The sequence below is a fragment of the Brassica rapa genome, chromosome A05 (assembly GCF_000309985.2).
Source record: "Brassica rapa cultivar Chiifu-401-42 chromosome A05, CAAS_Brap_v3.01, whole genome shotgun sequence".
NCBI lineage: Eukaryota > Viridiplantae > Streptophyta > Magnoliopsida > Brassicales > Brassicaceae > Brassica > Brassica rapa.
This window is the reverse complement of record NC_024799.2, coordinates 13,231,200-13,253,462: the sequence shown is the minus strand read 5'-3', so window position 1 is coordinate 13,253,462 and position 22,263 is coordinate 13,231,200. Positions and strand designations below refer to the sequence as shown.

The 22,263-nt window shown below is 36.1% G+C and overlaps 1 protein-coding gene, 1 long non-coding RNA gene and 1 other non-coding gene across 5 annotated transcripts; 2 read left to right on the top strand and 1 right to left on the bottom strand.

Moving 5' to 3' along the window:
• Positions 1–1,250: 1,250 nt before the first annotated feature.
• On the top strand, positions 1,251–13,110 carry LOC117134046. The gene is made up of 2 exons (XR_004458154.1): positions 1,251–12,212; positions 12,309–13,110. It is a non-coding gene; the product is annotated as an uncharacterized LOC117134046 (long non-coding RNA).
• MIR161 (microRNA MIR161) lies at positions 11,378–11,508 on the top strand. The gene has a single exon (NR_128663.1). It is a non-coding gene; the product is annotated as a microRNA MIR161 (primary transcript).
• On the bottom strand, positions 13,078–18,494 carry LOC103868684 (SWI/SNF-related matrix-associated actin-dependent regulator of chromatin subfamily A-like protein 1). Of its 3 annotated transcripts, XM_033291495.1 has the most exons (25): positions 18,082–18,494; positions 17,931–17,994; positions 17,769–17,860; positions 17,635–17,690; positions 17,495–17,570; positions 17,363–17,429; positions 17,195–17,261; positions 16,992–17,058; positions 16,660–16,743; positions 16,539–16,580; positions 16,289–16,444; positions 15,968–16,045; positions 15,764–15,832; positions 15,587–15,652; positions 15,363–15,491; positions 15,193–15,249; positions 15,009–15,098; positions 14,774–14,839; positions 14,611–14,679; positions 14,427–14,531; positions 13,945–14,070; positions 13,774–13,832; positions 13,632–13,668; positions 13,307–13,514; positions 13,078–13,276 (listed from the first exon to the last, which is right to left on the bottom strand). In XM_033291495.1, the coding sequence occupies exons 1-24, from the start codon at positions 18,163–18,165 to the stop codon at positions 13,335–13,337; spliced, it is 1,986 nt and encodes a 661-aa protein (XP_033147386.1). In that variant the 5' UTR covers positions 18,166–18,494; the 3' UTR covers positions 13,078–13,276; positions 13,307–13,334. The 3 variants fall into 3 exon arrangements, with proteins under 3 accessions (XP_033147386.1, XP_009145015.1, XP_009145017.1); XM_009146767.3 differs by having other exon boundaries at positions 13,113–13,514; positions 18,082–18,493; XM_009146769.3 differs by having other exon boundaries at positions 13,113–13,514; positions 17,769–17,845; positions 18,082–18,493.
• Between the last annotated feature and the right edge of the window lie 3,769 nt (positions 18,495–22,263).

Genomic DNA, 22,263 nt, shown 5'->3' with positions numbered 1-22,263 from the left:
ATGCTTTTAATCAGATGGTTCTCATCTTCCACTTGGATATGTACTTTGTGTGTTCTATAAAAGTATATCTATCTAATTTTCCACTCATTTTCTCTGTTTTAAAGCCATTTGAACGTTTTTTTATATTATATCCAGGTTTTTCAGATCTGGGTTTGATATACATGTTTTTATCTGGATCAGACTTTGAAAGACCTATGGGAAGTCTTCTCGGAAGTCTTCCAAAATATAATGCGCTAGAAGACTTCCAGGAAGTCTTCCAGACGACTTCAAAGAAGTCTTCCAGACGACTTCCAAGTAGTCTTCTGATGGGGTCATCTTCCATATCAAGTAGAGTCTAAGCTTGTCTTTGTAGAGGAATGATCTATAATAGTTTTTTTTGTGGTATGTTTTGTGATTTGCATGTGTACTCCTTTAGTTGTGACTTTATTGTAATTTGAAGAACTATTAATGAAAAAGTTTGGTAAATATGTTCATTTTTCACAATATTATCTTGCCATACTTGACATAATTGAAGTTATTGATATAAATTCAATAGCAAAACACAATAGCATAAAAAATAATCAAATTTATTACAACTAAGGGAGAAAAATTCTCAAGAAAACTTAGTGAAATTCACTAAAGATAAAACATTACATAAGTTCAAAGCTAGAACACTTTCATTAGATACATAAGTAAAAAGTCTATCTTATAATCTGAGAAGACACATTAAACCATGTTACTTGATATTCTTGAAGTTACTTAACACTTTTGAAAATTAAATAAACATATCTTAAAGTTACTTAACAAATTTACAAAAACTAACGTAGAAGACTTCCACGGAAGTCTTCTCAATTAGCTAGAAACTTTAGTAAACATGAATGCTAGTAACCTCATAAATATCATCAATTAAGTTATAAATTTCATTCAGTAGCCCAAATATTGACTAATATACATGAATTAACAAAAAAAAATTAAAAAGCCTTTATAGTTTTAGAGAAAATGAAAGTTTATTAAACATTGATGAAGACGACTTCCAGAGAGGTCGTCTGGTAGACTTCTAGGAAGTCATCCATTTAGGTTAGTTTTGCAATTAATTTTTAACCTAGACGACTTACATGGAAGTCGTCCATCTTTGTTTGTTAAAAAAAAATTCGAGACGACTTCCATGTAAGTCGTCTAGGGAAAACGTATTTTTTTTGCATTTGACCAGATTGTGTCAGAAATTTGACTTTTTCTGGACGACTTATGGGTAAGTCGTCTGGTAGAAAATTAAAAAATTAATATTTTGTTATACCTAGACGACTTCCATGTAAGTCATCTCAGGTTAGTTTTTCAATTTAAAAATAAAACAAAATATATTATTTTTTCAAGACGACTTACACAGAAGTCGTCCGTCCGATGAGTTACATGGAAGTCGTCCAAGATAAGCAAGGTTTGACCAGAATCTCAGAATAAAATCATGGAAGACTTCCATGTAAGTCGTCGGACGGACGACTTCCGTGTAAGTCATCAAGAAAAAATATAATTTTTGTTTTATTTTTCAATTACAAAACTACTGAGACAACTTACATGGAAGTTGTCTAGGTATAACAAAATATTGATTTTTTAAGTTTCTACTGGACGACTTACATGTAAGTCGTCCAGGAAAAGTCAAATTTCTGACACAATCAGGTCAAATGCAAAACTAACTCGTTTACCTTAGACGACTTACATTGAAGTCGTCTCGATTTTTTTTAACAAAAAAAGATGGACGACTTCCTTGTAAGTCTTCTAGAAAAATACATTTAAAAGTCAATTCCAAAACTAACTTCTGCATTGACCAGAAGACTTCCATGTAAGTCGTCTACAGCCACACGACTTACCCGGAAGTCGTGTGGACGAACAAATATAGAAAAAAAAACTAATTTCATAGTTTCAACAAGTAAGATAACATGTTTAACGCACAAAAGTCTTCTCCAATCAACCAGAATCTCAAACAAAAGTGACACACCAAGAATTGTAAGCTTCAATGGCTCTATGAACCGTATAATTTTTAGAATCAAAATCTTTGGTTTTTTTTGATGAATATGGAGAGAAAGTAAAGAGATGTTATTTTTAGTTCATAAGAATTGAGAAAGAAAGAGTGGGTTGTCCCGTCCCGCTCGCCATATGGCTAGCTGGGTTGTCCCGTTGCGCTCGCCATATGGCGAGCTGGGTCGTATCCGTCATGCTCGCCATATGGTGAGAACGACTGCACCTTGCCAACATATTCACTCTCGTCTCCTCTTCGTAGCTTTCTCCTTCAAGCTTCGGTTACAATGTCTCTTGTTTCGTCTCGATTGAAGTTATTGTTGAAACTTTACGACAAAAACCGCCAAGACTTATTTTCTCGTATAAATTCAAATTGATTGTATAAAACGGGAACATTTAACTTAACACCTTAGAGATTTAGAATTTACGATTAATTTTAGTTATTCTTAAAAGGACCAACGTCATACCAAAGGTAATCTTTCGAAGAAATCGTAAAAACGCGAAGTCAAACTACGGCCCGAAAAGGTCTAGGACGCGGCTAAAAAGCCCACTTACGATTTTTGACAAAATCGAGCCCAATGTTACTATGACGGTCTATCTATTATCAGTAGGAGAAGATAAAGGTCAAGTCTCAAAGATAAATGTCAAGTCTCGAAGATAAATGTTAAGTCTGAAGGGATAATCATGAAGATCGATGAAAATGAAATATTTCCGCGAGAAGATAAACTTGACTCAGGGGTGGAAAAGGAAAGCCCAAACAGAACTAGAAGGAGTATATAAGGAATTCCAAGGCGAGAGGCGCAAAAAACAATTCTTACATAGAGCAAACTTAGCACTTAGAGTGATCTAGGCAATTTTTAGTTTTGGTTATCGACCTGCGACTCAGCTAGGTTTTCAAGTCTTAGGTGGTTAGAACTAGGAACTCGTCGATGGCTCTTACGTCCGAGGCTTTACCTGTTGTAATGCCTATACAAAAATTCAGAATAAGATCTTATTTGCTCTATTTTCGTTTTATTGATTCATTATTTTGTATGTTTACATTATCTGATTGCTTGTTGTTTGGCTTAGCAAAAATCCGGAACCTTTGAAAAAGTTAGGGTTTCTTAGCTTTCCTAATTTGAAGTAAATCAACGGTGTGAATTTTGGTTCCCACATGGAGATTGGCTAACACGTGTTTTTGTGCTACTTTGCTGATATCACTCAAATTACTCTAAGGAGTGATTTACTCTCTCAAATAAGAGGTTCAATTGTAGTACTTAGGGATCGAATTCACAGGGAGCTAAGGCACACAATAGATCTATCTAGTTATGTAGTTAAGCTATGCTGAATGGTTTAAATGTATATTAGCAGGGGTGAACAAGTAATTTTTCGATTGATTGATTGGGTTTTAAGACATATATGGGAAACGTTAGACTTAGGGTTTCTATTCAGACAATCAGGATTATAAAGACATAGACTACTAAGCATTTATGGATATTCTAGAACTCAAACAAATAAGAATAGTCGATCAACTTCCGTATATTTAGACTATCTATTACCGGATCTAGGACCTTAACTGTCGCTTGTTGGTCCTGAGAAAATGTCGATCGATTCCAACAACAGGGTGTCGATCGATACACCTTTCAGCCCGTCGATCGATGCAACTAATGAGTTATCGATCAACGTTCCTTCCCGGGAGCGTTACGCACGGGTTTGACATGTTCACTAGGTTAAACTAAATTAGCTTCCGCTTGTTTCTAGAAATCCTAGCACAACCTAAACTATTTCAGACAAAGAACCAAACTTCCGAGTGCGTCCTAATGTCTATAGGCAAGGTCCTAGTTAGCTATTATAGAACACATGCATTAAGAACTGTTTAGTTGATTAATATCCTAACACTTAGCAATTCTATATTTTGGGCTAATCCCTCATGAATATCTAAACCCTAAATCTAACAAGATGAACAACTAAGACATGGCTAAGCAATTCATAACAACAAGCTAAGAAAACTGCATAATAATAGAATAGAGTAAAGAAATCGGAATTCCAATCACAAATCTCTAAAGGAGTTCTTGGATCTTCTCTCCAAACCTAAGACTCTACATATTTTGCTGTGTGAAAAAGTAGAAAGTATGAAAGCGTGTGTTGCCTAGAACAATGGCAGAACACATAAATATTAGGTTAAAACTCGTCACGGGTAATCTGGTAATTCTTGTGGGACTTGGGCTTTAAGTCGGCTAGAACCCAATCTGGCTTCCGCGCGCTTCGCCGTCGATCGACACCACATGGTGTGTGTCGATTGATTGTTGCCTTCGCCCATCGATCGATAGTCGTGGTCGATGGTCAACTTCGGGCTTTTGTCATTTTCTCTCCAAAATGCAGCAAAATCACCACTTTCCTCCAAATCACTCCAAAACCTGAAAACATACTAAAAAGACTCCAAAACATATATAATTTATTTAAAACTCCTATATACCATGCCTAAAAATGAGTAAAATTCGTGGTATATTATTCGCGTTTGTTCAGGTTATATGGGACGTGCTTTCCCAACCATTATTCTCGAGGTAAGTACTAGTGTTATTTTATTTTTACCCACAACTTTTTTTTGTGTAGCGGTTTGCTTAAAAACTTAGATTTTCAGGTTATATATACAAAAAATAATTATTCATCATTTTTTATTCATAAAAATGGTAGCGGCTATGTAAAGCATTGACCATCATAGCATCATATGGTTAACCATCCAAACTAAACAAATGTATACCTAACTGCACGAAATATATATTATGCATGGTAATATCTCGTAACTTAATGATATTATGTAATTAACATTACGGGAGTGTATACAACCGAGAGTTTTGAGCGATTTGTATTAAAATGAAAAATTCACTGTTATTTAAACATGAATTTTAAAAACTCATTTAAAATCTATTAAAATATCAAATCGTATCTTGGCATATTGTATATTCTGATATTGTATGTACTACATATTGCCTTAGTTGTAACGTTCTGTATATGTTGGGAAGCTAGGTTATAAAATGTGTAATATATAAACATGTCGATTGACCTCAAAGCAAATACAAGAGAAACGTTCACCACTGAGAAATTCTTTTGACATTGTATCAGAGCAGTAATATGATTCTGCTAATCAAGTTCTAAAGTTGTTTTCTCTACCAGTACTGCAAGATGGGAAGTAACGACGGCAAGAACGATGATTCTGGTATGAGCTCTGAGACTAAGACTCAAATCGGAAGGAAGCAGAGTGTTGAGACCTGAGACCCAGAGACTGACCATATCACCCTACGACTTGTCATCAAGTGACAATCCTGGTTCTTTGATATCCCAACCGCTACTTAACAAGAGAAACTACAATGAGTGGTCTGGAAATCTTTGTATGGCGCTCAAGGCAATGAAGAAAGTTGGGTTTGTGGACGGGTCTATTCCAAAGCATGGTGATGACTCTGAAGATGTGGAGGATTGGTAGACAAATAACGTGCTGGTGGTATCCTGGATCAAACTCACAATCGCAGAGATGGTACATTCGAATCTGTCTCATCTGGAGATTGCGAGCTATTACTGGAAACATAATCTTTATCGAAATTTGGTGAAGAATTGTCAACGAATTCAAAGAATCAAAGTGAAACTAGCGATTTGTCGACAACAAGGTTTGTCGATAGAATAATACTACGGAAAGTTGATGCAGTTGTGGACATCTCTGTCTGATTTTAGGCAATCTAAAACCTGAAACTGTCCAGTTGGGATCAATATAGAGAAAGAACGTGAAGAGGATAGGCTTCATGAATTCTTGCAATGGCTTGACAAGGCATTGTATGGTTCTGTAAAATCAAGCCTACTTTCTAAAGATTATTTTCCTACTCTGGATGAAGCTTACATTAATGTGTTGCTTCAGGATGTAGATGTGAAACATACCTCTTGTGTCCAGCACAATAAGAATGACACGATGGCGTACTCGGTCAGAACGAATCAGAATGGAGGGATGACTCGTTCCTTTCCTTCACGAGAAGAACGAGCAAAGATGGTTTACTCCACTGTGAAAGAAAGGGGCACCTATCTTATGGCTGCTTTCGCACACTCGAGTACCCTGAGTGGTGTGGAGATCGACCAAATGCACGTCAGTCTACTGGTCGTGGATGTGGAACTGGATAAACACAGGTTAGAAATGATCCACCAAGGGTGAATGTAGTGCAAACCTCTGTTCCAGCAGAAGCAATGCAGTCATCAAACGCGATAACAGCGCAAGATCGCGTGGGCATAACTGGGTTGAGTGACAAGCAGTGGCATACACTAGTGAACATGTTGAATGAGAAGAGATAACATTTAACCTCAACATCACTGACTGGTATGCTTTTCTTAAACTCTTGGATAGTTGATGAGACTTTCTTATCATGTGGTTTAACATAAACCACTGGGATACGTGTTTATATACCAAATTGAATAATCATTTTCTTGTATGTTGATGACATGTTGATCTTTGGCACTAGCCCCAGACAAGTAGATCTTTCAAAATCACTATTGTTATTATGTTTATACTGAAAAAAAATAGGGGAGGTGGATGTGATTCTTGAAATTTGAATTACACATGCAAGAAAAGACTATCTTTGACACAATCTCTTTATACTGAGAAAATTGTTAAGAAGTTCAATTTGGAGATTGTTTTGCAGTGAGCATTCCCATGGATACGAGTGTGAAGCTTGTGTTTTATACTAGACAACTGATATCACAACTCAAGTACTTAAATGGAACCATAAATTATGGTTTGTCATACGTCAGATTTCCTTCACTGGTACAAGGATAATCAGATGCAAGTTTGGTTACTAACCTAGAAGACCTTTTTTTTTACAAGTGGTTGAGTGTTTTGCTTGGGGAAGTGCCATTTCATGGGCTTCCAAGAAGGAGACTTTCATGAAAAAATCAACTATTTAATAATAATTTTTAGCATTAGCATATGCCGATAAATAGGCATAATGGCTAAGGAATTTATTTTAAGAGATTATGTTGTGGTCAAAATATTAGATCACCAGTTTCCACCTATTTTTATAGTGAAGAAATCTTGGTTAAGGTTTATAACCAAGTGTATAATGGTAAGTCGCAACACATGTGCGTCAAGTATAGGCAATATGTGAATTGATCACTCATAGATTAATTACCATAAAGTTTTTTTTGTCTGAAAAATATGTAGCATGTCATTTAACAAAATGATTAACTATAGACTTGGTAATTGAGTATGTTAAAGGGATGAGTTTAAAGTCCATTCAAAATCTTTAACTGTGAGATATCCAATCACCCTCTAATACAACATTAGAGGCTGAATTCAATGTGTATAACCAATATTTAAAGATTGAAGCACATGTTCATATCATCATATATGGTATGTGCTTGAACCTACAAGAAATAATAGGTTGAGATGTTTTAATAGATACTTTGAAAAAATGAATTTGCAGGTGCATGATTGAAAGTAGTGTGGAAACACATGTGTGTATACATTCATGAATAGATAGAGACACATTGCTTATAATAGTGTTAGGTAAACACTTATAGTAGTGTGGAAACACATGTGTGTATTATCTTCATGTGTCCAAGATGTATTGATGGATTCAATTTGTAGGGCATCCTAATTCTCGGGAATTTAGAATGTTTAATACACTACGATGAAAATTCAATTCTTTGAACATTTTCATTTATGTATAAATTTTATATATGTGTTATTATTTAATGAATCTATGTTTACATTTAAACGGGGGTGGATTGTTGGATATTTAGGTGATACCTTGCATCCATTAAAGTGAAGCATTACAATTGTTTAGATAAATAATTGTAACTATTTGTGATGTGTAAGTATTAGAAATGAACCGTTGCAACCTTTGTTGATAAACCATTTCAACCGTTGATGATTAAAACCTTTGGTAATGAACCATTAGGTCTTTTGACTTCCCATTGCAATTGTTGTTTAATAGTTGTAACTCTTTGCTAACCATTGCAAGTGCTAACCATTACAAACCGTAGTACTCTATATAAGGTCAAATGATAACTTATACTAATTGAACAAGAGAAAATTAGAGACTAATTGTTAGTTAGAGAAATAGAGAGATTCATTGTTCAAAGATCATCAAAAATATTTGAAGAAACATATATAAACATTAAACCTCTATTTTTTATTCTTGTATCTTAGACTAGAACAAGAATGAGACTTTGATTGTTTTATCCTACAAAGATATTTCGTGTAACATAAAGCTTGAAATATGGTTGAAATATTGTTTGAAGAAAGTAACTTAGTGCACGATTCAATAGTTATCTAACTTTTATAGTTCACACACATCGGGGTTGCTAACCCAATTAACCAAAATGGTGTTCATTCTCATGCATCAGAATTTCTTCAAATGCACCTCACCACAAATCATTTACCGGTTCCGCACGCTCCGTTTGATTTTGGGTTCGACTGGTGACCATTCTGAAAACAAGAGGAACGAATAGGAAAGGAATGTAGAGACATAGAATTGCAGGAATGAAAGGGAATGGTTGTTCCATCCCATATTTAACAAGGAATTAATTTGTTCTTTATTTCTCTACAAAAAAAGGAATGGTAGGGAATGAGAAGGAAAAATTATTCCTTATGAATGGTGATTTTTTTAAGGAATGTTAGGGAATGCATTTGTTCCTCATCGTTCCTTGGTCACCATTCATACCCTTTGTCTTCTGGAAAGTAAAAAATGAGAACCTTAAAGCTTTATCAACGTCTGGCACTTGGGAAGTTATTATCAGTCATCGCCAAATTGTCAAGTAATGGACTTACTCTGTTTGGTTCAAAGGAAGAGTACCCAAACATGCTTTGAGAGTGTGGTTTGTGGGAGACATATGTTTTAGAGTGCGTACGGAGTATGTATGAGCATAGAGTAAATAACATATACTATACTCGTACTCCCATACTTTCAAAAATGTTTTATCTCAGCATCAAGAAACAAACTCTTGTAGCCTTAGGAAGTAAACGACTTAGGGAAGACAATGCCTCATCGAAATCGTCCAACGAAAAATGATAATTTAAGACTCGTCTAAACTGTCTAGCAACTCTTAATGCAATCGTGCATTTGGACAAACCTTATACGAACATCAGACTAATAACAAAACAGTTAACCAAACGTTAAGGCATAAAACTTATTTGACTTGACGAAATAAGTCTTGTATAACCAAAATAAATAAAAAAAATCAAAAATCAATTTAGATATCTCCAAACAAAAAAAGTGTCACTCCCAATTTCCGTAGAGCCAAATGATTTACGGGAAAACATCAAAAAGTTTTTCAAAATTATTTCGCAGAAAAACAAGATCAGCAATGTCTGGAACATCGAGCATAAACAAGAGAAAAATCTTCTCCACAACAGTGGACCAGATATCATCATCAGTTTATGAAGCCATTTTGCTCATCGATCCCACAAACATCACGAGTAACAAAATTTCATTACATATACTCGGAATGTTTCTCATAAAACCTGAGATAACTTTCATAGAAACTTAATGAGACAGACAAAAATACTTTTAGGAAAGATCAGAATCAAAAGAAAAATGTTTCTCGTAAAATCTACGGTTAAAACACAACCTTTATGTATCTCGACAAAGCTTCTCTACACAGTGTTCATAAAGGACTAACATTCTCGACTCAAACTCTTTGGCCCTTGGCAAATTACTCCTTCTGTAAAGCTCAAACCAATTGTGGGTACATCCTTAAGGAAAATTTCAAACTAACATGACTTTAATGCTAACAAAAAAATGGCATGGTCTAACCCTCAACCTATAGTGCCTCCAACATATGGCTAAACACAGCCATCAGCCAATCTAAAACTCTTCAGCTACAATACATAACATATATGAAAGATTTTTGTAAAACATCTTATGAAACGCTTCTCGTATAACTTATACAAATCGCCTCTCACAAACTAAAAAAATCATCTCTCTTGGATTAGTTACAAGATTTAAATGATATAAATCAAAGGATTTGATTTTCCATTGATTTATAAAAAGATAGCCAATTACTACTTCCATAGGAGACACCATCAGAATTTGATCGGAAGGAAGAAAATCGACAGAAAAAGGATACCAACAAAGAAAGAGAAGACAACCCAGAGAATAAGAGAAAACGAAAAAACAAAGAATACAAAGTGACCACACTTTGGAGCCCGCAAACTAAGAAACATAATGATTATTAACAACAAAGTGATTCGTATTTCAACAAGAATATCTCGACCCCCAAACTGAACATCAATCAAATCTCGTAATTAAACCAAAAAAATCAAAATCTCAAACTGGGTTTTGAAATTCATAAACAACTGGTCTCAGATAACACCACCCAAATCGAAATAAATACCCAACATATCCGACAATTTGAGACACACCGGACTCTAGGGGGCTATTTTTGGAGGCGGGTTTCACCTCACTATAAAAGGCCCGACAAAGAGACAATAAAAAATATCATACTTTTAACTGAATTAATCTTTTTCAGAAAAAAAAATTGATGAAATGTGAAATGTACTAATCATAGCAAAAAGAATAGGCATTTACAAAAGAATAAATAGCCTAAAGATGACAATATACAGGACAAAAGATGATTGGTAAGAAAACATTTTTTGTTACCAATCATCAATAAAACATTGTAATATTTTGTCTGTAATCATTGTTTATTGTTTCAATGTTAAAGCGTCACTAAAAAAAATACATCACAACAAATTAGCATTAGTTTTGTTTTTATTTTACTGTATATTATGTAGAGAGCAAATAAATAAATATTAATACTTAAAACTTAAATTTGTTTTGCAAAAGAAAAACTAAACATTACTGTCAGTAAATGAGGCAAACAATATGTAATTTTGGGTAAAATGTTAAATCAAATATGTTGCCATATAACCCAGAGAATTTGTAACCCAGCCAATGAAAATAAAATAAAAAATCTAAATCTACACATTTGTTGCTCACCATGAAATTTGTGAATTTCAGTTACTTGCCAGACCAAAAAAAAAGAAAGTTAAACCGTAATGGAAACAAAACCAGCTTATCGTTAGGAATTTTACTAAAATTGGGTCGCATGTGCCCATATCTCGGCCCATTATTTGATCTGAGACTTTTCTTTACTCTTTTACGGTTTCTTTACTCGTTTAGGGTTTCTTTACTCTTGTAGGGTTTCCTTTCTTCAACTCTTTTCCGCCGCCTTCTTCTCTGTCTCTCATTTCTTTTCTTTCGTTCTCTATATATCAACCTTTCTCTTTCCTTTTTCCCTCTCATAGTAAGATTCGCCTCTTATAAGAATGTAAGATTCTTACGGAGAAAAAATTTGTACCAAAGCTATCATCAACCCTCTCTTGCTCCCTCTTATATTGGCAAGATCACAAAACTCGGGTTTTGACCTGTTTATTGCTTCGATCAATGCACTGAAAGTGACTACATCAGCATTTGTTTTTAAGCTTTCGCTCTCATCTATATGATGAAGATGAAAATTAGCCTCTGATGTAGTCACTTTCAATGCGTTGATCATAGCATGTAAAAGAGGTGATACTTTTGTAAGGACGTTGTGTTAATGTTATTTTCTTATCTTTATTGTTTGTCATTAAAAAAGCTTGTTTTACTAAGGTTTGATTTTTAACTGGGTTTCAGTTAATATTCAGGCGACCAATCCCTCCATGTAACACAATGTTGAAAAGTTATTGAACATTGCTGGTTTGAGTGAGACCATCATAAATTGCTTGGTAGCCGTCTATATAACAGCTCCGACAAGAATCTAATTTTCCAAGGGTTTCAGTTTAGGACAATCTGCCTTCATAGATTATATTAGTTATATATAACAAAACAAAAGAGAATGTTTCATGGATAGCTTGCTGTTTAAACCATATGCAATTGAGTTGAACAAGCAAATTAGGATGAGCAAAGAAGATGTGTGCAGAACTTTTACCATTGGTGTTTATTGCATGGTCTTGCTACCATTAAGTGCCAGCTGTTCCCACGTCAAGAGCTGAGAGCCAGAAGATCTTACGGCCTGGCACAACAAAATCATGAATACGGTTGCCAAATGCCATGATCCTATTAGAATCAGGAGATAGTATCCCCTTTGATTCAACACCTACGGTTTCAAGAAACAAGACTATGAAACAAAGTACATATGTGGTATTAGCTAAGGCTCTTAAAGGTTAAAGCTCTCTTTCTAAAAACTTGAACATGTTATCAAGCATAGGGTTTGGTCTTGATCCGGTAAGAGTGATTTCCAGTTTCAATCAGCTTGATACCGTTTTGTTGGATTCAAGATAGAAAATTAGAAATGGAATGATCTTGTTTTTGTTTGCGCAGGAAGCAACAGAGATCTTGGTTAAGCAACTGGAGCAGTTGTACACAGAGGACAAGCTATTGAGGGAGTTTCTCCCCAATACAGACTTGGGTTTGAATCTTGCTGGCCATTGGGGGCAAAATTTAACATCCGGGCTCTCCCAGCGTCCGGTGACCGAGGCATACTCCAACCGATAATGTAGGCTGCTACGGACACTTGTCTAGTCTGGATCCACCGAGGGGGTTAGGATTACACCGGGTTATTCAAAAAAAAAACAAAGGAAAAGCTATTGAAGAAACAAAGGAAAGAAGAGAAGGCAAAAACGCATTGCCACGAAAAATTGAAAATGATGACTGAATTGAACTCTAAATCATCATCTTCTTCTGAATCGAGTGGCAGTGACTGTAGCAAAGGAAAAGTAGTTGACATGAGTTCTTTTGGAAACAAGGCTAAACCGATTCTCGAGCAGGAACCCTTCCTAATAAGCTCGAAGAAGATGCACATTATTGCAAGAACGCGATGAAGCGTTGAAGCTTGCTCTGCTGCATCCACAGCCTTTCGCTCAATTGTTAATCCTGGACAAACAATGAAGACTTAGAAGCAGTTCCAATTGTATCGGAAGAAAATGCAAGAAGTCAGGAGGGGCTTTGTTGTTGGATGAGTTTCAAAAGGCAATGGCGGGCATGGAAGGATCCGCTGTGGCTTGCAACTGCATAGGGAAGTGTTGAGATGGTTCAAAAATTGAAGGAGACTAATGCTTTGATGACTGATGTGGAAACTATTGTCACAAAATTCTTTGGTCAAGAACGTCTTGATTATGTCTCATTCAAATAAAATCTGTTGTGATAAAGACCTGTAGAGATCAACTTTGACAAAAAGTTATTTTGCAAGGTCATGAACTCTGAGGATCCAAATTGTATGGAAGCCTAAAACTACTAACGGCTATTTGGTTGCCCAAAAAATATTACAAAATGGTCATTTTACCCACACAGTCATGCGTTTCTGCAAGCAACAAAAAATGCTGATGGGATCTTGAACATTTTTTACTTTCAGTTTCTGGGAACTTTAGGCGTCGGATGTTCTTCAGTGTCATCATATAATGATCTCTTGCAGCGCTTCAAGAACGGGTCTAGAGTTTGCTGCTTCGAGGGGCTGTTTCTCGGTTTTAGTGGACTGTTCATCACATGACTAGATGAAACCTCCAGAGCATTCTCTTGTCCATCAAGCATCTGTGTTGCAAATCGTTCACAAAGTAATAATGGTCAACGGCATGCTGCAGATAATCATAATTATATCACACCAAGAGATTTTCTCTCCTGGTGAGTTGACATAGAGAACGAGAATACCTGTCCTAGATTCTCCAGCTTGCTCTGAACGACATCCCTGTACAAAAGAGTGAGCAAGTTCAGCGTAATGCTCCAAGAACATACAAACAAAAAATAAAATAAATTATTGAATTATCAACTGTAAATGTTAATGAGAAAGAACCAGATGATGTCGTCAACAGTGTCATTTGCTAGAAGGTAGTGTATGTTAACTGAGGAGACCTGTAGAAATGAAGCAAAAGCCATAGGAAGGGTTTAAAAATGACGCTGCAAACGATCAGTTAGATATATGGGCGTGACTGTGACTCCATTAAACTATTCTTTCATGACTCACTTGACCAATCCTATGTGCACGATCTTCTGCCTGTATCAGGTCACCTGGAGTCCATGCCAACTCCGCAAAGATAACAGTGCTTGCTGCTGTCAAAGTTATCCCAACACCAGCAGCTCGTATTGACAGCTGCAACAAACAAACAATAAATTAAAGGACTAGTAATCTTTACTACAGATTTAAAGGAGTAAGACTTATACATAAAATATAAATTTTGCACCAAAACAAAAAAAAAAGCAATAAGATTCAATTCTTTACTTGTATTACTTATCTGTGCTTTTAAAGTATCGTTTTGCAATTAAATTGTTAAAAACAACCTTCAAAGGAATAAAATAACAAATTATATGGTTTCAGGAGAATCGACCAAGGATGCATCTCAGGAAAGTCAGCTCTATCCACAAAAGGACAAATTATAATTCCTACTACAGTGGCATGGTGAGAGATGGGTAGGAAACTCATGTTTAACAAATGATGAAAATACTTACTACTGCTGCTTTTATCTCATCGTTCCCCTGAAAGTCTGAAACCAATGCTTGTCTAGAGGAGGCAGGGGTACTTCCATCAATCCGGATGCAGCCCACTTTCTTTTTCTGCATTTTTTTTGTAACTCGTTTGAGAAACAGTGGTGGGGGGTTTTGGGAAAGCTTTGATGAGAGTTCAATGCCTTACTTTTAGAAACTGGTGTAATGCTTCAAGCATGGACTGATGATGAGCAAATACTAGAAATTTGCAACCAGCCTGCATCATAATGCTCAAAGAGAAAGGATAGAACAGATGTCACACATGTATGAGAAAATTTTCGAAACAGCTTATTGCAAATAGGCGCTATTACCTCAAGCACAGTTCCTAGATAATCAGTCACTGCTGGGATTTTGGCTTCAGCGGAATCAGTGTAGATCTAAAATATAAAATGAGATGTTAAAGACACTAGGAAATAACAAGCAGATCCAACGAAACAAAAGAAGAACATATCTTATCAGCTAAAAGTACACCCAGCTGAATCAAGAAGTAGGCCCATTGTTATATAGAAGATGTGAAGAAACAATCTAGAAAAAGCAAATCAATACCTTATTGATAAGTTGCTTCTCTGTAAATTTAAGAGATTTGATGTCATCTTCCGACATGCAATCCTTAATTTTTGCCTTTACAACCTTTAGCTGTAAAAGAGAAAGAAACGCCATTCTTTTTCTCAAAATCAGTTCCTTCAATGAGTGTAAAATGCATCGATAGTGAAAACTACACCAATGTTACCTCACGAAACAAAGCATTGATTTGCTTCATGTCTTTCTCGGCTAAATCTAAGAAGACCTATTTACACAAAGATATAAATAAGAACGTGAGAATAAATCAATAGCAAGCAGTAAAAGATCACATCAGATTAGATGCATGGGGACATGAGAGAAAGAGCTACTACTAATAACCTGCTGTCTTCGTTTCGACGGAAGTTCAGACAAGACATCCTTTTTAAGTCTTCGAATCATTACTGTTGCCTTCATCAAATTGTGCAACTCTTCATGATTGCTTGCGCCTTGATATATTCCAAAAACTCCCTGAAATTAAATTGAAACAATATAAAATTTATGATGCACAGTAACTACCCCCTACATGAAACCCTTAGGCAGTTTCTCAATGAGCAGTAACTTACGCCTTTGCAGTATCTGCTACCGTATTCATGAACATTTCTATATACATCTGGGTATAGAGCTTCCAGCTGACAAGAGATAAAGAATGAAGGGTTTTGGTAGTTGATTCAAATTACATCAAAAATTCAAAGCCTAATAAATGAGAAGGAATGCGACACTAGTAAAACTGGATAGATAACCTGTTTGAATAGCTCTATTGGTCTAGATAAAGCAGGAGTTCCACTCAGTAGGATTGCATATTGAGCTTTCTGAAATTATAGAGAATAAAAAATACCGAGAATATTAACAATGAAGCAAAAGTTTTACAATATCACCAAAAAGAAACTGATTTTCCATCAGTTAGCAGAACCTAAAACGATGAGTGGATGATATATCAATATTACCTTTATGACTGGAAGGGTAGCAGTTGTCCTCTTTGCTTGAGCGTTTTTAAGAAAATGTGATTCATCTGCTATGACAACCTGAAAAGAAGGATAAGTTCATAGTGAAACTCCAAACATATGAGACTAAAACCAAAAAAAAAAAGCTTTATTTGCAAGATACGGCACGCAGAATCCATAAATGCTTTCTTCCCCTCCACTCAAAAACAAAAAAAAACTAACTCCCACGTGCTTGATTAGTAACACTATAAATCAAGATGTCAGGAAGACGGGAACAATTAACCAAAAGTTGCTAATACTATGAAGCAATGTCTAGTTAATTACCTTAAAGTCCAACGCCATCAGGAGTTTGTCCAGTTTGGTGACCACATCGTAAGAGATAATGTTGAAGACACCATCAAGATGGATTGTGCCCTTTGTATTCGAGGAAACTATAGTAAATCCGCACTTGTTTGATCCACCTGGTTGCGGTAAAACTACCTACTAAAAAGGATGACTTAGATGAGAGAGAGCAACATATAAAGAATAGCTATATCCTAGCTACTCAACGTTATACAAACACCAAACCACATACAACTATGTCTGACGGAGGTACATGCAGCCATTGGTGAATCATCTGCCAGAAAGCAACATAGTGAACTTTTAAGTGACTTACAGAACGTCAAATAAAATTCAAACAAAGATCATGAGCTTACCGTTGCCCAATGTAAACGTAAGGAAGATGGTGCAATAATCAGAACTGGCCAAGATTCTTGAACGCATGTAGTCACAGCAATTGCCTGCACAGACAATTGATTTAAAGAATTTACAAGCAGAGTGAATGACAAAAAGATTCTCCAGAATTAGTGTCTTGTTGATTTTTCAAGGAGACATACTTGTGAGGAGGAATATTATGATAAATGTGTTCTAATGTCAAGGATATCTACTAAGCAATTGACAATAGAAATCTTCTCCTATGAATGAGAATAAGACTCTTGTAAAGAAATTAAAGGATATATTGAATAATATGAGAAAGAAAACCACTTGCCTGCAGAGTCTTTCCCAGACCCATTTCATCCGCTAGGAGCACACGCCCTCCGTGCTGCAATATAAACCTGACCAGAAAGGAAGAAACAGAGCATGAGGCAAAGGAAACAGTTATCAGGCAGCAAAACGGCCAGTACGTTACTAATGAGTAGATATTAGTGAAGAATCACAGCTAATGAAGAAGACTAAACATAGCTGACATACTCTATGCCATCTCGCTGAAACGGAAGAAGCTTTGGCTCAATGTGGCTTGGTATCTTGTCATACAGATCTAGGGAATCAGAAAAGAGAAAAAGAGTCCAAAACATAAACATATTCTTCAGTAATAAAACACAAAACACAAAATGCCAGGGTATGGGATGGTTGACTTACGCCGTAGATCTGGAACTCTTGAGGCAGAAGCTATTGCACGTTGCACAAGAGGATCTAAGTTCTCTACCTGACATTTCAGAAGAAAAACATAAAGCAATGTACCTTTAGTTGAAGCTGAACTTTCAGGCTTACCTCAACTTTAACGCTGGAAACTTGTCGTAGAATATTTTCTGCTGATGACAATGAAGATTGAGGAAAGATCCATAACCTGGAAGAGAATAAACAAGGCATTACATGGCAAGGACCATTGAAACAAAAGATAAGAATCCTACCTTTCTTTAGCATTCCAAAGAGCCATAGGGATTTTACGCACAGCATCCACCACCGACTGGATGATAAGAAACATAAAGTAAGTGTCTCAGGAACAAAACACCTCCACATGAAGACTTGTTATAACAAAAATTACCTGGTTATAGGGGAACTTTGCAGCAAGATCTCCACTATGATGCAGCAAAATCTTCACAGGGACCTTAACGCCCTCACCTTTTGGCGCAGAGGCTAGCAGAGAGAGATAAGGCACAGAATGAGTAAGAAGAAGAAACAACAGACGATTGCTACTGGAACTGACCAGTGTTTGGTTTAGGGGCGAGAGATGAAGGTAAGCTTCTGGACCCTTGAGATAAATTAGGAACCTGAGCAAAAGGAAAACACACATTAGGGCTGAACACGAGATTAATCCCCAACGTAAGGACAATAAGGAAAATTGAGAAAGCGAGAACCTTGTTCTGGTTGATTCTCTCAAGAGCTTCTTTTTCAAGGGCATCCATCTCTTCCATCGTCAAATCAAAGTCATCATCATCCATTTTCGATCCCACCTCCACACTTCTTCGTCTTTTAATGGCGGATTCACTTCTCGAATATCTTCTTTCCCTCGTCCCTCTCCGTCTTCGCCTTTTTTCTTTTTTTAAAACGTTTCTAGAAAAGCAAAAAAAGAAAGAATACCGGAAAATGAAACGCTACCGTTTGTATCTGAAACGCTGCCGTTTCGTGGCTTTAGATGATGAGAAGGGCAACAGATCAGGCAGAGCAATTACGCCACATCCAGGTCTCACTTAAAGCAACATTATTGGTAGGACAAATTTTAGAGTTCTTAGGTTTTTTTTATTATTTTCAAGTTAAGAGACAATGTTAAAAGGTATTAGACCAACATTTTCGGCGCCTTTTAATGCAGTGTTTTAGGGCCTGACTGGTTCAAACGCAGCGGTTGTGGTTGCGGTTGCGGAAGTTTGTGGATGCGGGCGGTTGCGGTTTCTAACAGTTTTAAGAGATTTGTACGATTAGTACTACGGTTAAAATTAGTGTGTTTGCGGGTGACTTATGACTGATTAACTACCAAATGAGGTAACAATCAAATAATAAATTAACAATATTTATATTTAATATAATTATAAAATTATCAAAATCATAAAATTATAACAAATATAAAATTTCTATTTAGAAAGTTATATTTTTAATTTTTGAAAATTTATTGAAATTGTTTTTATTATAAAATTTTATAATATTAATTAAAATATAATAGATATATTTTAATATTTTCATAATTTCAATTTTAATTTTTTATTAAATATTTTTACTTTTATATATATATATATATATATATTGTTTTAAAAAAAAGAAAAAAATTTTAGCCTCCCGCAACTGCCCGCAACCGCAAACACTAACTGGAGCCAGCTTTTGAATTTATGAGATTCAGAGCGGTTTAAAGCGGTTTGAAGCGGTTTAGAGCGATTTGAGTGATTGTTACAAACCACCGACAACCGCTACTAACCGCAAAAGCTGCGTTTGCGGGTGGTAGCGGGAAAACCAGTCGCCCCCTTAGTAATAATGACCCAAAAATAAATCAAAATTAGGAGAAAAAAGTAGAGATGTGGGTTAATTAAGAAGTTTTCAAAGACGTCTTGAAGGGGCACGTGGCATCATGCGATAGGTTTACCGAATGGGGTAGGGGAAAGTCGAGTTTACGGTCTCGAAATCATTCTTATCGTCTCCCTATTCTCTCTCGACGGCAATTTCAACCACACCGATCTGTAGTCGCTCACTCCACACTGATCTCTCATGTCATCCAAAGCTTGTCCGCCGATTCCAATCTAAACCAGGTATGTGTTCCTCCTCTGTCCTCTGTTTTGAGATTTAGAGGATTTATTTGTCATTGTCGATCTATCTCCACGATGAATATCTGGGTTTGATTGGTTTTTGTTGTGACGATTTGATTGCATGCTTAATGTCTGTGATTGTATGCTTGGTGTTTGAGTAAATCTAATTGAAAATTAGGGTAGATTTAGGGATTTCAGTGATAAAGCCATGTTTTAGATTCCTTTTCTTGATGAGTACGTAGTCGATGGAGTTTAACTCAGTTTTTGTTTTGTAACTTGGTGATTGTTTTTGGGATAAAATGGGTTCATCATTTACAGACTAGTTTTTGTGGACATTTTAGAAAGACGTTGGAGTTGGTTCCTAATTTTAGATATTGGGTAAGATGGATGCACTATTTTTCAAAATATTGGTAGAATACAAGATTTGTTAGAATATTATCGTATATGATCATTCACTCATTCGATTTGAAACTCATTTCATGATTTATGAGTGTGTTCTCATAGCATTAGTAAAAAGAGCTTGATTACATGGAGATAGAAAATAATACATGAAATATGTAAGTTTTTTGCGAAAAGTAAATTGATAAGTGTGATTGGAGTGAAGTTTGTTTCGAACTAAATCCTCTTTTAATTTAATTGATGGTTAGTAAAATAAATTGTCAAGTCTGAATGAAGAGAAGTTTGTTTGAAACCAAATCCCTTTATAATTTAATTACTTGATAGCTTTTTGGTTGTGTAATGTGTAATAACTTCTGATTAGACTTTGGTAGTTTATGGTTAGGTCATTATGATTGTAACTTGTTACTTCTTACAGTTTCACCTATTAAACCCCAACCATCCTTCATTGTATCATATATCTCCATCATCTTCTTTCTCTCTTGTTTGCGAAAGCCCCTTCTCTCTGGTTTCTCTTCTATAATCCCCTCCCTGTTCTAATCGCTATGGATTCAAGGAATTCATATAGTGAGTCTTCTAGTTATGTAGGCCTTCTTAACAGTCAAAACTTTCTTTATGAAAGTTTTCCTTCTACTATAAACATTGGAGCTTCAGAAATCCTTCGTTTCAGTTCACAACAAACCGACGCTCCAACTCTACGTGAAGACACACTAGTGGACTGTATGGAGAGAAGGAAATGGACCCTAGCCGATGACGATGTTCTAATCAGTGGGTGGCTAAACACATCTAAGGATGCTGTCGTTGGAAATGAACAAAAGCCAGAGACCTTCTGGAAACGAGTAGGATAATATTATGCAGCAAGTCCTCATGCTAGAGAGGGTGGTGAACCAAGAGAGCATCTCCATTGTAAGCAGAGGTGGCACAAAATCAATGATCTCACTAATAAGTTCTGTGGCGCATATGGGGCAGCAGAGAGACATATCAGTTCTGGTCATAATGACAATGATGTTCTCAAGGTGGCTCATGACATCTTCTACTCTGATCACAACACGAAGTTTAATCTTGAGCATGCGTGGTGTGTGTTGAGGTATAAACAGAAATGACTTAACCTTAACACTCCTAAACCTACTGGCAGTTCAAAGAGAAAAACTGGTGAGATAGGTTCCCAAACTTCAAGCACCACTGTTGGTGATCATGACATCCGTCTTGAAGGTATCAAGGCTGCTAAAGCTAAAAGGAATAATGCTTAAGGGAAGTCTGTTGCTTAGTATACGAGCATTTGAGAAATGAAGAAGGAGGATCTCATGATGAAGGAGAAACTGTCAAAGCTAACCGGGACTTCTAGCTCTAGTGGTAAAGGGCTTACAGCTGTGAGTACCTCCACCTGGGTTCGAATCCCGGCCACTGAGGAATTAACATTTTGGCATCGTTAGGGACAGATGACCGACACGTGGCAACACGTGACTAGTATGGATCACTTCTGTGGGACCAAGATACTTCTGTATAATTCAAAAAAAAAAAGAAACTGTCAAAGCTGGCCATACTAGACACTCTCCTTGCCAAAAAAGAACCATTAAGTGAGGCTGAAGAAGTTGTCAAGAATAAGCTACTCACCGAGAATTTCTGGGAATTAGAGCCTATCTATGTTTCTACTTTATAACTATGTCTTTTAAATTTTGTTTTAAGTACTTTGTATTATCTTAAATGTGATGAATGTACTACTTGTTTGCTTTTAAATGTCTATCTTTATTAAAGAATCACTTATGTTAATGGTGCTTTCTACTTTATAAATGAATGTCGATCTTTTATAAAAAAATTGTCTATCTTCCTGGTTGATTAAATGTCTATATAATATTTACCTTGTCTAATTTTTTTTCAGGTTTAGTTAAACATGGGACATGATTATAGCTATAGCCAGCCTTCTGAATCAGAGGAGTATGGTGGGAGACAGCTGACAGTGGCTACAGCAGTATAGAATATCTTAGTCGTCGGGACCAAGCTGAGATAAACTACAATAATGGTGCGCCGGTTCTGTAACCTCCTCAACCCGAGGTTGAGTGGATTCCCGCAGACATGCTACTATGGTGGTCAACCTATTCTAGCAACATCTCACACTTGAAATGATTCAGGAAGAAGATACTACAGTTGTGATAATGTTGATGATGGAGAGTGCCATGTTTGGAAATGGTGGGATGTGGTGGTTATGGAGGAGATGAGAGCCATGGATACACACACACTTCAATTAGCTGAAAAGATAGATTATCTAACCTTTTTTGGTGACTATGAAACAACTCTTAACTAGGTTAAGGATCTCCATAATGACTCTGAGCAAAAACTGGTTAGGCTAGAGAAGACAGTGTGTGATTTAGCTAAGAAAAAATCAAGGTTTACCAATGGTTTTGAGTACTTTGT

Bases quoted from the DNA above. Each gene is read 5' to 3' on its own strand.
- LOC103868684 (XM_033291495.1), bottom strand. From the start codon at position 18,165: ATGGATGATGATGACTTTGATTTGACGATGGAAGAGATGGATGCCCTT. The intron at 16,046-16,288 runs GTAATTAACTAG...CCTTCTTTTCAG, and splicing joins TGATGGCGTTGGACTTTAAG to GTTGTCATAGCAGATGAATC. The intron at 13,515-13,631 runs GTATTCTCGTTC...TTTGCAACACAG, and splicing joins AGCTGGAGAATCTAGGACAG to ATGCTTGATGGACAAGAGAA.